The sequence below is a fragment of the Mauremys mutica genome, chromosome 4 (assembly GCF_020497125.1).
Source record: "Mauremys mutica isolate MM-2020 ecotype Southern chromosome 4, ASM2049712v1, whole genome shotgun sequence".
NCBI classification, from domain to species: Eukaryota; Metazoa; Chordata; order Testudines; family Geoemydidae; genus Mauremys; species Mauremys mutica.
The window spans coordinates 158,858,654-158,874,871 of NC_059075.1; the positions used below are offsets into that span (position 1 = coordinate 158,858,654).

At 58.4% G+C, this 16,218-nt stretch overlaps 1 protein-coding gene across 1 annotated transcript; it reads right to left on the bottom strand.

Moving 5' to 3' along the window:
• Window positions 1-13,266: 13,266 nt before the first annotated feature.
• Window positions 13,267-16,206, bottom strand: LOC123369188 (leukosialin-like). The gene is made up of 2 exons (XM_045014547.1): window positions 16,054-16,206; window positions 13,267-14,748 (listed from the first exon to the last, which is right to left on the bottom strand). Exon 2 carries the CDS (start codon window positions 14,653-14,655, stop codon window positions 13,267-13,269), a length of 1,389 nt encoding a protein of 462 aa, XP_044870482.1. The 5' UTR covers window positions 14,656-14,748; window positions 16,054-16,206.
• Window positions 16,207-16,218: the final 12 nt, after the last annotated feature.

Consider the following 16,218-nt stretch of genomic DNA (forward strand, 5'->3'; position numbering starts at 1 on the left):
GGTCCTGCTTTGAGTGGGGGCTGGGCTAGCTGCCTCCTGAGGTCCCTTCTGTGCCAGAGAAGGGGCTGGTTTCCTCCCAGCTGGTGAGAGCTACTGGGAAAAGGTGCATCTGATCTCAGGGTAAATGACCCCAGCACAGATCGCAGCCCCCCAGGGAAGGACCCAGTGCTGGGAGGGGGACACAGCGTAACCCCAAAGAGGGAACTGGATTTTCTACACACGTACAATCCTGGGGTTGGGACTCGGCTCCCCCAAGGGCCAGCCACTGCGCAGGATCCCCCTGGGCCCGTCTTGCCAGACCCCGAGGCAACGCGATGAAATGACGAGCCCGCCCAGAGGGGACACTGGAGGGAAGGAAAAGCCAGTGACTGATTACAGGGGAGGGAGTCAAAGGACACCCTGGGCGATGAACAAAGTAACCTCAACCTGCCCTGTCTGAACCGAGGGCGCGTGTGACGTTCCCCTGCTGTTCTCCGGACCGGCGATCTGCTGGGTCTCCCCAGCGCCCGACTCTGGGAGCCAGCCTGACCTGCTCTGCGCTGCGAACCCCCACCCCTGGCTGGCCACGCTCAGCCTCTGGCATGTCAGCTTGTTGCTGGCCCAAAAGGCCTGAGGCAGCAAACAGTGATTCGTTGCCCGGAGTGCCTCGCTCCAATTAGACACACCAGGGTGGAGAAGCAAAAAAAAAGTTTATTTGAGATCTCAAAGCGCAGGATGCTTGGAGGAACACACCTCAGATCAAGCACACCCCAGAAAAGCAGCTCTCTGTCTTTATACATGATCTTAGCTAAGCATGTCTATTACCCCCAATGCCCAGCTTTCCCCCTTCGCCCCCCTCTTCTCCCTTCTTTTTAGTTCCCATACAGCAAATACATTATGAAGCAGCAATTACTCTAAACAGGTTAGATCATTCTTGGCAAAAAACATATTATCTCGTTAGTAACTTTTCTTGACCGGTCATTCTGTTTTACTCCCTTTAGCCAGGTGCAAGCAGGCTGTATAATTGCCTCCTGGTACTGATAACTAGTTGCCACACATTCCATTCTTTCCATCTAGCCTGTGGAGTTAATTAAAGTCTAAACATGGACGCGGTTCGGACAAGCAGAGGCCTAATACAGGGAGCCTTCATTGGCACTGTCATTTTCCACCCCTCTGTCAACACTGGGTCATGCCTGGTGCCACCAACAATTCCCTCCTTTGAGAATACTCAACAAACCTTTGGCTGAGTGTTCTCATATACTGTGGACAAAACGTAATTGAGTTGTATGGAGCTGGGGCTGTCAATGAGAGGGTACATAGGGACCTTCGGGACACGGGGGGTACAAAGTTTACGGAGGAGCAGTTTAAAACAAGCAAGCAGGAGGAGGGTGACCAGGCACAGTATCACACCTGTGAGGAGGAGACGCACAAGGCCACTTCCCAGTTCTACTAGGTTGGGCAACCAACTCCAAAGGGAATCAAAAATTGTGGGTTCCCTTTCCTGGGCCTTCCACTCCTTGAAAGCCTGTTTGGCTGACAGGATGTGTTTCCATAGCAAAGAGTAACATTGTGGCAAACCCTAGGCCTGGATCCATACTGGGCAAGTGATCCTAAGGCCTAACAATTACAATTCCCCAAATACCCACAAAATTACTACTACTACTAACAAGCAGATTAAAAACAAAAGGGACCAGGCCCACAGGTTAGGCTGGCCCTGTGAAAATAAACACAGCCAACGCTCAGAGTGTTCACGGGGAGTGCGCTGTAACTGTCCAAAGGGGTCACAGGGCATTCCCAGCAGGCCTTACTGTCGCCTGAATAACAGCTTAAGTCCCAGATCGTCGTTGGCAGTTTTCTCCGCAGGTTGGACGGTCCACCGTTTAGGAGCTGGCACTGCTTTCAGACGGGAGTAGTGGATCCAGTTCTTGTTTCCCTTAACCTTTGCTGCTGTGTGGGTGATCAGCAGGACGGTGTGAGGTCCCTTCCACTTCTCTTGGAGAGGCTCGTCCTTCCAGGTACGAATGAGAACGGAGTCACCAGGCTGCAGGGAGTGGACAGGGGCATCCAGCGGGAGAGGCTGCAAATCTTTGGTATACCTGTGGAGAGAACAGAGAACAGCAGACAGAGAGCACATGTACTGAGATAAGAAACCGCAGCCTACCTCCCACTCCCCTAACAGAACCGGTGTACCATTCATAGGCCATGCCCTCCCAAACATAATTTCGAAGGGACTAAGCCCTAACCTGCCCTTTGGGAGAGCACGAACTCGGAGCAAAACAAGGGGTAAGGCATCAGGCCACCGAAGAGAAGCCTCTTGGCAGACCTTTGAGAGATGCCGCTTGAGTGTCTGATTAGTACGTTCCACTACTCCACTGGCCTGTGGTCGCCATGGAGTGTGGAGCTTCCAGGTGATTTGTAGAACATCCGAAATCCCCTGAATGACTTGCGATGTGAAGTGTGTTCCATTGTCAGATTCCATCCACTGGGGGAGTCCAAAGCGAGGAATGATCTCCTTGACAAACTTGAGAGCCACAGTTCTGGCAGTGTTGTTTCGGCATGGGAAGGCTTCAGGCCATCCGCTGAATCGATCCACCATGACAAGGAGGTACCTGAACCCTTGGGTTCGGGGGAATTCAGTGAAGTCTACTTGCCACACCAATCCTGGCCCTGGGGTAGGTTCCAGAGTGGCTGGTGGCACTGACACTCCTGGTCGAGGGTTGTTCTTTTGACAGACTAAACACTCAGCCTGTACCTGGGAAGCCAGGGGTCTTAATCCAGAGGTTAGAAAATACTTATTCATAAGCTGGGTGAGAGCCTCCCTTCCAGCGTGAGTGGTCTGATGTAGTTTCTGTAGTACTGGCCGTATTAGGCTTTTAGGTAGGAGGATTTTTCCTTCTGTGGAGTGGAGCCATCCCTCCTTTTCCTGGAGCCCAAGGGAGTCGGCCAGATTCCTTTCTTCACGAGAGTACCGAGGGGCTGGGAGCTCACCCACTGATGGGATGAGGGCATGCACATGGGCCTCCTCAGCTTCCAATGGTTCCAGGGTGGCAGCCCGCTTGGCTTCCCTGTCGGCCCTGGCGTTGCCCTTGGCTACGTCCTGGTCTTCTCGTTGATGAGCTTTGCAGTGCACCACTGCTACCTCTGAGGGGAGCTGCACCGCTTCCAGAAGCCGGAGAATCTGTGTCCCATGCTTGACCGGGGACCCCTGAGCTGTAAGCATTCCCCTTTGTTTCCACAGACCAGCGTGAGCATGCAATACCCCAAAAGCATATTTTGAGTCAGTAAAAATATTAACCCGTTTGTCTTTTGCCAGTTCAAGTGCACGGGTTAATGCTACAAGTTCAGCAAGCTGGGCAGATGTTCCAGCAGGTAAACTCTCTGCTTCCACTGTATCGTAGAGGGTCACAACAGCATAGCCCGCCCTCCTTTGCCCATCTATGACAGCACTGCTCCCATCAGTATACCACTCACAGTCTGCATTTGAGAGCGGTTGATCTTTTAAATCTGGACGGCTGGAGTACTGGGCATCTATGATTTCTAAACAGTCATGTTCCTGCTCCTCTGTTTCTGGTAACATAGTGGCTGGGTTGAGGGAGGGGCAGGTCTGCAGGGTAACTTCAGGATTTTCTAGGAGTTTAGCCTGGTACCGAGCTACCCGAGCCTGCGTGAGCCAAAGACCACCCTTAGTGTCCAGCAGGGCTTGAACCATATGAGGGGTATACACCTGCACAGTCCCCCCCAAAGTCAGTTTCTCTGCTTCACCAAGCACTAGGGCAGTTGCCGCGACAGCTCGCAGGCAAGCTGGCCACCCCTTGGCAACTTGATCCAGTTGTTTAGAGAAATATGCCACAGGACGTTTCCAAGTGCCTAATAATTGAGTAAGCACCCCTAGAGCCACTCCCTTCCTTTCATGCACATACAGTTGAAACGGCTTAAAGAGGTCTGGAAGACCGAGTGCTGGAGCTTCCATTAGCTTTCTCTTTAACACTTTAAATGCCTTGTCAGCTTCTGAGGACCAGTGAAAGGGATCGTGATCCATTCCCTTAACACATTCATACAAGGGCTTAGCCCACAGTCCGAACTCTGGGATCCATATTCTGCAAAAGCCTGCCATGCCCAGAAAAGCCCTGAGCTGTTTACGATTGCTTGGGATAGGAATTTGACAGATGGCTTCCTTCCTCTCGTTTGAAAGCTGTCTCTCCCCCTGTCTTATGTGAAATCCTAAGTACTGTACTTCTGAGAGGGCAATTTGAGCCTTGCTCTGAGCTACCCGGTATCCTCTGAGTCCAACAAAGTTCAGGAGGCTCACAGTGGCGTGGAGGCAAGGGGTTAATCCCACCGCCCCAATTAACAGGTCGTCCACATACTGCAGGAGGAGAATCCCGTCCGGAGTATTCCACTCCTCCAGGTCTTTGGCCAGAGCCTGGCCGAAAAGCGTAGGGGAGTTCTTAAATCCTTGGGCTAACACAGTCCAGCAAAACTGCCTTTTAACCCTTCGGTCGTCTTCCCACTCGAAGGAGAAAATCTCCTGAGATTGTGTGTCGACCGGAATTGTGAAGAAAGCATCTTTCAGGTCTAGGACTGAAAAGTGGGTGTACTGCCCTCCTATAGATGCCAACAGTGTATATGGGTTTGGAACAAGGGGGTGCAGAGTCTTAACCCGTTCATTAACTGCCCTCAGGTCCTGGACCAGCCGATAGGTGCCATTGGGCTTTCGAACAGGCAGGATGGGGGTGTTCCAGGCTGACTGGCATTCTCGCAGTACCCCGTACTTCAGAAACTGATTTATAGTTTCCTGCAGCCCTTCTCTGGCCTCCCTCTTTATCGGATACTGCTTGATCCGCACCGGACTTTTTCCTGGCAGGAGCTGAACTTTAATGGGGGTGTGATGTGCTGCCTTTCCTGGGACCCCCGATGCCCATACTAGAGGAAAAACCTGGTCCTCCCACTGGCTCCACTCTGGGGCTTGCATGGCTGAGGGCTCAACTGCAAGAGTCATTATCCAGGCATTCTCTGGGGGCAAGGTGAGGGTGATTTCATCTTGGGTGAAGTGCAGGGTGGCACCTAAGCGACAAAGCAGATCCCGGCCCAGTAGAGGCGTTGGGCAGTCGGGGAGGTAAACCAGCTTGTGGGAGAGAGTTCTGTCTCCCAAAGCACATTCTGCTGGGGCATACACTGGACACTTGATTCCTTTTCCTGTAGCGCCGACCACAGTGAGGGAATCTGCCACAGGCAGCTGGAGGGGTTGATTTACAGCGGTTCGAGCCGCTCCAGAGTCTACTAAAAAGTCTATTTCAGAATTTCCCACCCGCATTTTTACTCGGGGTTCCGGGGGCAGGATAGTCCGTCTCCCCTGACACCCCTAGTCTTGATTCTCTGCTGCCATCATAGGGGTATCTTCCCTCTCGGGGCACTCATTTTTCCAGTGTCCCTCCTTTCGGCATATGGCACACTGATTGCGACCCAAACGCCTTTCCTGTGAGCCAGGGCGCCCACGTCCACGACCTCTCATCCCCCGGCCCCTTCCACCACCTTCCTGAAACTTCCTCTTGTCACTGGCCTGTACTGCTGCAACCATCATCTTCACTTGCCTTTTTTCCTTCTCTCCCTCTCTAAGGCTGTAAACCTTGTTTGCAGTTTCCAAAATCTGTGCCACAGACATGCCCATCAAATCCTCCTTTTTCTGCAATTTCCTTTTAATGTCAGGGGCAGCACGGCTGGTAAAGATACCTTTTATAATTGCCTCAGTTGCTGCATTATCAGGGTCTGCGTTAGTGTTTTGCCGAATGGTATCCCGGATGCGCTGCAGAAAAGCGACCGGACTTTCCTTAGGCTCCTGTATGAGCTCATAAGGCTTGGCCCAATTGTTATGGCGAACAGCTGAGCGTCGGAGTCCTAGCAAGAGCAGCTCCTTGTACACAGTGAGGCGGGTCTGACCATTAGGCTCATTAGGATTCCACCTAGGATCTGCTAGGGGGACCATATTGGCAGGAGTGGCAACATTAGCTGGATCCCGATCATGCCTTAGTTGTGCTTCTTCTCTTGCCTTAGCTATAACCTGATTCCTCTCCACTTCAGACAACAGGGTCCTTATGAGGATATTACAGTCATCCCAGTCAGGCTTGTGACTGGCAAAACATCCCTCAAAAACCGAAATAAACTTGCTGGGATTCGTGGAGAATTCCCCTGCCTGTGCCTTAAAGGCTGCTAAGTCCACTGGGTTAAAAGGCACATGTGAGTAAACTAGCATAGTAGTGGCCTGGCGCCCCTCTGCTCCCGGGCGAGCCACCACAGTCTCAGTAATCAACGGATAAAATCCCACTGAAGGAGCAATCTCTGAAACCTGAGGCACCTGGTCTTTATACGGTGGGGGTGTAGGAGCCGAAGGGGACACCGACTCTGCCATTACAACCGGGGAGGGGTTCGGGGAACTAACAGTGACTGCCGAGCCTGTCGGAGTCAGATTACACTCTTGCAACAGATCTGACCTATCTCTCAACAACATAAACAACTGTGCATACATAAATTCATTCCACTTATTCATTCGCTGACAAAACAAAGCTAATTGAAGGATCGTGTTGTAATTAAGTGATCCCTCCGGTGGCCACCTCTCCTGGCCCTCTAGCTGATACTGAGGCCAGTTTACTGTACAGAATCTTTTCAGTTTACTTTTAGTCAATGGATCTTTTTCAAACACTTTCCAATTCATCAGAATGCATTCTAAGGGTGTACACCGTACCCTGCCTGTACTCTGTCCCTGCCCCATACCTATGGGAAGACACTGGGCGTCCCCAGGTCTTAACAGGCAAACAAAAGGTTAACAGCACTGGACTGTTCCTACCTTGTCCACGAGACCGGTTCCCCACCGTCGCCCGTAGCTGCTTCTCCACTATCTGAGCGCGTTGCACCGTAGTGCCCTCCGGGGTCGACCACACCGCGTCTCCGCCGAGGCCCCCGATGAAGTCACCGGTGCGCGCTAGGCATCGGTCGTCGCCGCAATCCGTCGACCTCCAGGAGGGGTCCGGGCAAGGCTAAATTTAGCCTCAAGCCCACCCAGGGACGCCAAAACTGTTGCTGGCCCAAAAGGCCTGAGGCAGCAAACAGTGATTCGTTGCCCGGAGTGCCTCGCTCCAATTAGACACACCAGGGTGGAGAAGCAAAAAAAAAAAAGTTTATTTGAGATCTCAAAGCGCAGGATGCTTGGAGGAACACACCTCAGATCAAGCACACCCCAGAAAAGCAGCTCTCTGTCTTTATACATGATTTTAGCTAAGCATGTCTATTACCCCCAATGCCCAGCTTTCCCCCTTCGCCCCCCTCTTCTCCCTCCTTTTTAGTTCCCATACAGCAAATACATTATGAAGCAGCAATTACTCTAAACAGGTTAGATCATACTTGGCAAAAAACATATTATCTCGTTAGTAACTTTTCTTGACCGGTCATTCTGTTTCACTCCCTTTAGCCAGGTGCAAGCAGGCTGTATAATTGCCTCCTGGTACTGATAACTAGTTGCCACACATTCCATTCTTTCCATCTAGCCTGTGGAGTTAATTAAAGTCTAAACATGGACGCGGTTCGGACAAGCAGAGGCCTAATACAGGGAGCCTTCATTGGCACTGTCATTTTCCACCCCTCTGTCAACACTGGGTCATGCCTGGTGCCACCAACAAGCTGGTGCCGTTCGCTTGCGCAATCCAAGCTGCGGCTGGTGCAGGGTGTTCCCCGGAGATACAGCCTGTCACAGCGTGGTGCTGTCAACGCCCGGCTGTGATAACAAAGTGCTGGTGTTAATGTTAAGTTTCGGGATAAGAATTTTGTTACTGATGTTACATCTTATGGTAACGCTACTTCTCAGTTAATACCTGTAAACAGCTGTAAAGCTTGTCACAGCAGAGAAACCATCACACACCTGCTTTGCTGTGTGGGGCTGGGGTAAACTGAGGCACGCCGCCTCATGGCCGGGACGGCTGGTGGCCAGAAGAGCTATAACCCAAACTGCCTTCGAGCTAGTCACTGACTAACCCTCTTGCAGTAACCGAAGGGGGAAGGTGTGACGCTCGGGGGACACCCGGCACCCCCATGTTCATCCTTGTAATACGAGTGTGTGGTGTCCGGTGCAGTCTGCCAGGTCGGGGGTCTGTGGCAGGCTCAGGATGCGCTGAGCATTGTTGGTATGTGATGTCGTGGGTTGTAATTTCATGTCTATAGTTATGAGGCTGGAAATGTGTCTTCATGGCTTAAAACCAGCCCAGGCAAAGCTCTCCAGGGCAGAGGGGCCGTTCACACCTCATCAGGGCACGGACGGGACAGACCAGACCAGCCTCACAGGAGCAACGGATCTGCTGGACTCTGGAGTGAGTCGCCCCCCTCCCCGGTCAGTCTGGGCCTGCGCTGAGGTGACGCCGACCTGACTCTGCCGGGGGGGGGGGGGGGGGAGCCAAGAGGGAAGAAAGAACAGGATAAAAGGGCGTCACGGACTCCCAGGTCGGGCCCACTCGTGGCCCCGTGCGGTCCCTGGGGGGGGCCCCCTTCAGGGCGACGGCCCTTCTCGGGGGGCCCCTCTCTCCCGGGGTCAGGCCCCCCCACCTCCTGGAGCCGCCCCTCCCTGAGCCTCAGCACGTCTGGCTCTGCCGTGGGCCCTCCAGGGAGCCCCCTCGCTCTGGGCCCCTGGGGCCTCCTCACCCCAAGGGGACGATCCCCCCCAGCCCTGGTCTCTAGCCCCCAGTGACACTCCCCCAGCGTAACACAGGAGGTTTATTGAGGGTTGAACCCAGCACAGGAAACTCTCCGGCCTCAGGCCTGGCCTCCCTCAGCCCAGCACATCCCAGTCCCCCTGCAGCCAGGGGGGCTCTGCCTGCTCCCACTCCAGCCCCAGAACCGGCTGGCTGCCAAGTCACCAGTTGTTGGGGTTCCCCATCTCCAGGCCGTTGTCCGGGGGTCCCGGCTGCCAGACGAGGTCACACCTGGTCCTCTGCAACAACCACCCTCTCCCACCACCTTGTGAAACATGCAGCACTCAGGGAAACTGAGGCGCGCACACGCTCGTCATGGAAAACGCTACAAAAATCCCCAACTTTGTCACAAAGGGGGAGACGTTTGCCAGGCTCTTCCTCTCTCTTCCACCTCCATCTACAGACCCCACCACCGAGCGGCTGAAGCGCTGATCAAGGGGAGAGCCGGGCTGAAGGGCGACCAGCCAGCCTGTGGGGAGACGCATCGACGTTTGTAAGGGCACTGAAAGGGTTAAGAGCAGCTTCGAGTGCGTTTTGCTTTTATTTCATTTGACCAAATCTGACGTGTTCTGCTTTGATTTATAATCACTTAAAATCTATATTTTGTGGTTAATGAATCTGTTTGTTTAGTCTCGCTGAAGCAGTGCGATTGGTTTGCAGCGTGTCAGAGTCTCCCCTTGGGATAACAAGCCTGGTGCAGCTCAATGTCTTTGTTAAATTGACGAACTCCGATAAGCTTGCGGCGTCCGGCGGGCGTAACTGGACACTGCAAGTCGAAGGTTCCTCGGGCGTGTCTGGGACCAGAGGTATCGGCTGGTGTCATTGGGTTGCACAATCCAAGCTGCGGCTGCCGAAAGTGCTCACTCACGTAGCTGAGAGCAGCTCACGTGCCAGGGGCCGTGTGTGAACAGCCCGGGAGGGGGGGTTCCCAGAGAGGCTGGTTCCCAGAGTCAGGGACTGGGGTGACCCAGCAGATCGCCGGTCCGGAGAACACCAGGGGAACGTCACACAGACAGGGCAGGTTGAGGTTACTTTGTTCATCGCCCAGGGTGTCCTTTGACTCCCTGCCCTGTAACCAGTCACTGGCTTTTCCGTCCCTCCAGTGTCCCCTCTGGGCGGGCTCGTCATTTATTCATCTGTCTGGAATGTCGGTGCCTCGGGATCTGGCCAGCCAAGGGTCCTTCTGCTCATTCAGAGCTCGGAAGGAGATCTCAACATTGACACGAACGGTAAACACGCCGAGGTCACTGCCTTGAGCTCTCTCTGGAGTACGGAGCAGGTCACCTGCGAATGGTGGGAACCAGGCAGGTGCCTGTGTTAATCCATCTATCAGAGGGGTAGTCGTGTCAGTCTGTAGCCACAAAAACAACCAGGCGCCCGGTGGCACCTTAGAGACGAACACATTTCTTTGGGCCTGTAGCGGGGTGGCTACCCGCTCCGGCCCTTTGGGGCTTTGAAACAGCCCTGGGAAGGGGCTTTAGGCTGGGCTGATTGGGGAAGTGGCTGCAGCTGGGGCCACGCCCCAAACAGAGCCACAGCTGGCCCCTATAAAAGGCCAGGGAAGCCAGAAGCCAAGAGAGAGTCTCTCTGCCTTCAGAGGGAGAAGGGCCTGGCTGCAGGGAGCTGGACACAGGGTACCTGAGTGGAGCAGGGCTGGGGAAAGGCAGAGGAGCTGGGGAGCTCCAGCCTGGAAAGCCCCAGGCTGCGGCCTAGCGAAGGGCCAACAGGTCCTGGGGGTTGCAGAGGCAGCCCAGGGGTAGGCCAAGGCAGCAGGTCCAAACCCCTTTGCCAGGGATGAGTAGGCTGATACTGCAGCCTGCCCCAGGATGTGGGGCTAGACAATGACTGGCAGTGGCCCTACACTGAGGCAAGGTGGGGATAGAGAGTGGGGGTTCCCTGAGAAGGGGAAGCCCTGAGAGAAAGGGGTTACTGCCAGGGGGCAGCACCCCATGTAACAGGGCACCGGGTCCAGGGAGGGACACGGGGGCCTGAGGACAGGCGGGTCACCAGCCTGCAGAGGGCGCTCCAGCGCTGAACAGAGCTAATTCCCAGAGTCACCAGCAGGAGGCGCCGCGGGGGTGAGTCCGACCCGTCTACAGGGCATGAAAGCCCACTTCTTCAGAGGTCACCGAGACCCCCTTGGGACTGTCACCTGACGGGCTGAAGTTACCTCTGAGCCTGTTTTCCCGGCCAGCCTGGGACTCCAGAACCCTGCCCCGTCGAGCCAGACACGCCGGCCTGCTGCAACCCAGACCCAGGTCTGAAGCACACCCCAAAGCTGCAGGCTTAACTGGAACCAGCTCAGTAAGTGCTCCTGTCTCCAGCACCCAGACACCCAGCTCCCAATGGGATCCAAACCCCAAATCAATCTGTTTTACTCTGTATAAAGCTTATACAGGGTCAACTCATCAATGGTCCCCCCTCTCTAACACTGAGCGAGAGACAGGCACAGCTGTTTGCTTCCCTGGGTATTAATCACTTACTCTGGGTTTGTTAATAAACAAAAGTGATTTTGTTAAGTATAAAAAGTCGGCTGTAAGTGGTTCCAAGTACGAACAGACAGAACAAGGGCATGTGGGCACCACGTCACAGCAGCTCAAGGGTTTTCCTTGCCCAGTAACCTCGTGTTTCCAAACCCTTCTACTCGCCTTGCGTTTCAGTCTCTAGCTCAGGGAGTTGGTTTTACTACAGCCGCGTCTAGGGGCCTCGTGCCGAGGGGAGGCTTGGGCGGCGCTGAGGCCGGTGAATTGGGTCGCTTGGCTTACGGCTCGCGTGACGCTCTAACGGGACAGCCCGACGACCAGCCGGCCTCGTGCCCAGGTGGTGGCCTCACCCTTTCTGCCGGCCTCGTCATGCTGCCGGGATGTTGTGTGGGATGGGCCTTAATCCCTCTTCAGTTCTCTGATCCCTCCCGGGGGCTCTGTGCTCCCAGAGCCAGGGAGGGGACGCAGGTAAACGCTCGGCGGCGGCGGAGCCAGGGAGGGGATGCTGGGGAACAGACTCTGCCGACGTGTCGAGCGCTGGAGCTGTTCGCTCGGGACTAACCCCACCAAACAGCATCGCCTGCACTTTGGGCTTCTGGCCATCTGCTCTCTGACTGCGTGAGATGCACCGGGGGAGGGGGTGAAGGGGAAGCCCCCTAACACCCCGTCCCCTGAGCTAGCGCCCTCATGGCATCCCTGCTCGTGTCCCGGGTGCAGCTCCCCGGCCCACTCCTGCCCCGGCACCCCAATAGCACAGCGGGAAGGACCGACCGGGGACGGGTGCCCGAGCTCCCCCTGGCATTCATTCGGGGCGTCCTGCGGCCGGAGCGGGTGCTCCCCGGGGGCCACTGCTTGCCCTTGACCCTGTGACGCTCGAATTTGGCTGTTACAATTCTGCTCTCAGCCAGTGATGGAGCCGCAAAACTCTTTATTAAATACACAAAAATATAAAACTCTGCAGAAAGGGGCGCGATTTCCTCTCACGTCAAATGTACAGGCAGGGCTGGGGGGAGCCCAGGGCTGGGAGTGAGGGGCACCGGCAGAGCTGGGCTGGCAGGGGCTGCGGGTCGGGAGTGAGGGGCACCGGCAGAGCTGGGGGCAGGGCTGGGCTAGCAGGGGCTGCGGGTCGGGAGTGAGGGGCACCGGCAGAACAAGCCTTCCTGTAACAGATTCAGCCGTTAATTACTCAAGTCCTGCGAGTGAGTTGAAAGGAAATTGTGACGAGCCAAGAGACATGAGCATCCTGCCCCGAACCACAATCACACACCCAGCCCTGCCGGTGCCCCTCACTCCCGACCCACCGCCCCTGCCCCCCCAGCTCTGCCAGTGCCCCTCACTCCTGACCCGCAGCCCCTGCCCCCCCTGCCCTGCCCCCCCAGCCCTGCCGGTGCCCCTCACTCCCAACCCGCAGCCCCTGATCCCCCTGCCCTGCCCCCCCCCAGCTCTGCTGGTGCCCCTCACTCCTGACCCGCAGCCCCTGCCAGCCCAGCCCTGGGTTCCCCCAGCCCTACTCCTGAGCTGCACGGCCGGTTTCTCTCCCCGGCTCTGGGAGGGGAGTGCGGTCTAGTGGGTTAGAGCAGGGACTGGGGTGGGAGGTGGGGGGATGGGAGCCAGGACTCCTGGGTTCTTTTCTGTTCACACCCTAAACTGTTCACTCCAAATTCAAACAAGCTCGAGGGGTGAATCATAAACAGGAAACTTGTGGCTGGGGACAGCGGAAAATCTTGCAAAAGACACAAAGAAAAGACTTGAGCAAGAACGACAAGGAATCCACCAGAGCCCAGGTGGGCAGATGGAAACCGCCCCGGCCTCGCCCAGCAGGGGGCGCTGTGGGGGGCACTGGCTGCGGGGGAGCTCCCAGCTATTCCATCCCCGGCCTTGCCCAGCAGGGGGCGCTGTGGGGTGGGGTGGGGGGCACTGGCTGCGGGGAGCTCCCAGCTATTCCATCCCCGGTCTCGCCCAGCAGGGGGCGCTGTGGGGGGGCACTGGCTGCGGGGAGCTCCCAGCTATTCCATCCCCGGCCTCGCCCAGCAGGGGGCGCTGTGGGCGGGGCAGGCGATTAGGGGCGGGGCTTACACGGGGGGCAAGGCTTCCTGCTCCATGGGAGGGGGCAGGGGGAATTCCCCGTTGGCGGGGGGGCCCGGAGGGGGCGAGGGGGGTCCGGGCACCGTCCCGTTGGCTTCCCCTGCCCCCTGCGGCGCGGGGTCGCCCCCCTGCTCCCCCGTGGCCAGCAGGGGCTCCGAGAGGGGCCCCTCGCCCTTGGCCCCGGCCACGTCCTCCATGGCCACCGAGGACACCCGGGAGTGGCGCTTCCCGAAGAAGGTGGTCAGCGTGGGCCGCCTGCCTTCGCCCAGCCCGGCCTGCTGCCCCCCGTCCCCGGCCTGCCCCTCGCCCTTCTCCTCCGGCAGGCTCACCGGCCCCGCCCACTCGCCGGGCCCCGCCCCCCCGCTGAAGCTGGTGGAGCCGCAGCGGCGCCGGCGCCGACAGTGCAGCGCCAGGCCGAGCAGGGCCAGCACCACGATGGCGACAACCAGCAGCACCACAATGATGATCACGGGCAGCTGGCGGGTGCCGGGGGCGGGGCTGGAGGCCGGGGTTGTGATGTCCTCGGGGACGGGCTCCTGTTTCTTGGCAGGCGGGGTGAGGGAGAGGGCAGGGGGCGAGAGTTTGGGGGTGGGCTGCTTCTCCCAGGGCCCAGAGGTGTGGTCTGGGGCGGCCCTGTAGCGGCCGGTCCGATGGGTGCTGGCTGGCGCGGTCTGGTTGTGCCCGCTCCGATCGGTGCCCTTGGCGGGCTCCATGGGGGCGCTCGTGGTCTGCCCGCCCCTGCCTGGCACGGTCTGAGTCTCCTGCCCCGGACCCGGGCTCCCTGCCACCGTGCCCGCCTGCCCCTTCAGCTTCTCATCCGTGACGGGCTGTTCGCCACCCGCTGCCGTCGCCCTGGCCAGGCCGGATCTCGGGGCCACGGTCGCCTCCGTAGAGGGAAGGCCAGACGGAGACACTGAGCCAACCGAATCTTTCATTGCCAGCATCTGGGCGGCGGTGGGTTCCTGCTGTGGATGCCTTAATTCGGCAGAGGGCTCGGTGCTGTTTCTGGCTAATTCGGCAGAGGGCTCGGGGCTGTTTCTGGCTAATTCGGTAGAGGGCTCGGTGCTGTTTCTGGCTAATTCGGCAGAGGGCTCGGGGCTGTTTCTGGCTAATTCGGCAGAGGGCTCGGTGCTGTTTCTGGCTAATTCGGCAGAGGGCTCGGTGCTGTTTCTGGCTAATTCGGCAGAGGGCTCGGGGCTGTTTCTGGCTAATTCGGCAGAGGACGAGGCAGTTTCTGGACTGGTACCGATGTGCCGGCTTTCCTCACTGGCCGTCTCCTTCTCTTCGAGTGACACCTGTGCACAGGCTGCAGCTACCAGGAGAAGCAGGAGCGTAGGCCGGATTTTCGGCTGGGGCCAGGCCCCCGATACCGCCATGGTGTCTGGGCTCCCTGGTCCCGGGCCGGGGCTCAGCGGACGGGTCCGGAGCAGAGAGGGGACGGGAGACGCGCCGGACGCACAAACACCAGCCTGGGAGCGAAGGGGAAAGTGAGTCAGTGTCAGGGTCTCTCCAGCAGGGGGCGATGGGGAGCATCACACCAAGTTCTTGGCTCCAGATTTAAAGCCAGATTTAGAACCAGACATCAAAGGGGGAACTGAAAACTGCCAGATGCAGAGAGCACCAATGGGAAGAACTGGGGGGGGGGCAGGGCTGGGGGGGCAGGGCTGGGCTGGCAGGGGCTGCGGGTCGGGAGTGAGGGGCACCGGCAGGGCCGGGGGGGGCAGGGCTGGGGTGGCAGGGGCGGCGGGTCGGGAGTGAGGGGCACCGGCAGAGCTGGGCGGGGCAGGGCTGGGGTGGCAGGGGGCTGCGGGTCGGGAGTGAGGGGCACCGGCAGGGCTGGGCTGGCAGGGGCTGCGGGTCGGGAGTGAGGGGCACCGGCAGAGCTGGGGGGGGGGCAGGGCTGGGCTAGCAGGGCCTGCGGGTCGGGAGTGAGGGGCACCGGCAGGGCCGGGGGGGGGGCAGGGCTGGGGTGGCAGGGGGCTGCGGGTCGGGAGTGAGGGGCACCGGCAGAGCTGTGCTGGGTATGTGTGGGGGGAGCCCAGTGAATTTCACCCTATGGGGCTGATGCCCCAAAATGACCCCCCCTAATTTTCCACTCTGTCCCCGGCTCACCCAACGGCTGGGCTCACCTGCTGAAATATCAGCACCCGCCCCACACCACAGAAACCTCTGCGGAAGCCAGACACCTCCCAGACCAGCCGACCCCACCCACCCGGCACCGAGCCCTGGGTCCCCCCAGCTCTGCCAGTGCCCCTCACTCCCGACCCGCAGCCTCTGCCAGCCCAGCCCTCCCCCCCCAGCTCTGCCGGTGCCCCTCACTCCCGACCCGCAGCCCCTGCCAGCCCAGCCCTGCCCCCCCCAGCGCTGCCGGTGCCCCTCACTCCCGACCCGCAGCCCCCCCCAGCTCTGCCGGTGCCCCTCACTCCCGACCCGCAGCCTCTGCCAGCCCAGCCCTCCCCCCCCAGCTCTGCCGGTGCCCCTCACTCCCGACCCGCAGCCCCCCCCCAGCTCTGCCGGTGCCCCTCACTCCCGACCCGCAGCCCCCCCCAGCTCTGCCGGTGCCCCTCACTCCCGACCCGCAGCCCCTGCCAGCCCAGCCCTCCCCCCCCCAGCTCTGCCGGTGCCCCTCACTCCTGACCCGCAGCCCATTGCTATGTAGCCAACTACCAGTCCCCTGCCTAACCCCCCCATCCTAATTCCTCCCCCCACAGTCCCACCCAGTGAGCTCCTTCTCCAGCTGATCCCACCGCACACACCAATTGCCCCCAACGTACCTCGTGGCTGCAGGTGGGGCTGGGGGCTGGTGGGGGGGTCTGAGCCCAGGACCAGCACGTGGCAGCCCCTCCGCTGCAGGACGGGGCAGGAACGAGTGAACGAGAAAGGGTGACGAGGAGGAGAGGAAATGGTGAAAAACCTGGAAGGAAGTGGCGCCCAGTGGC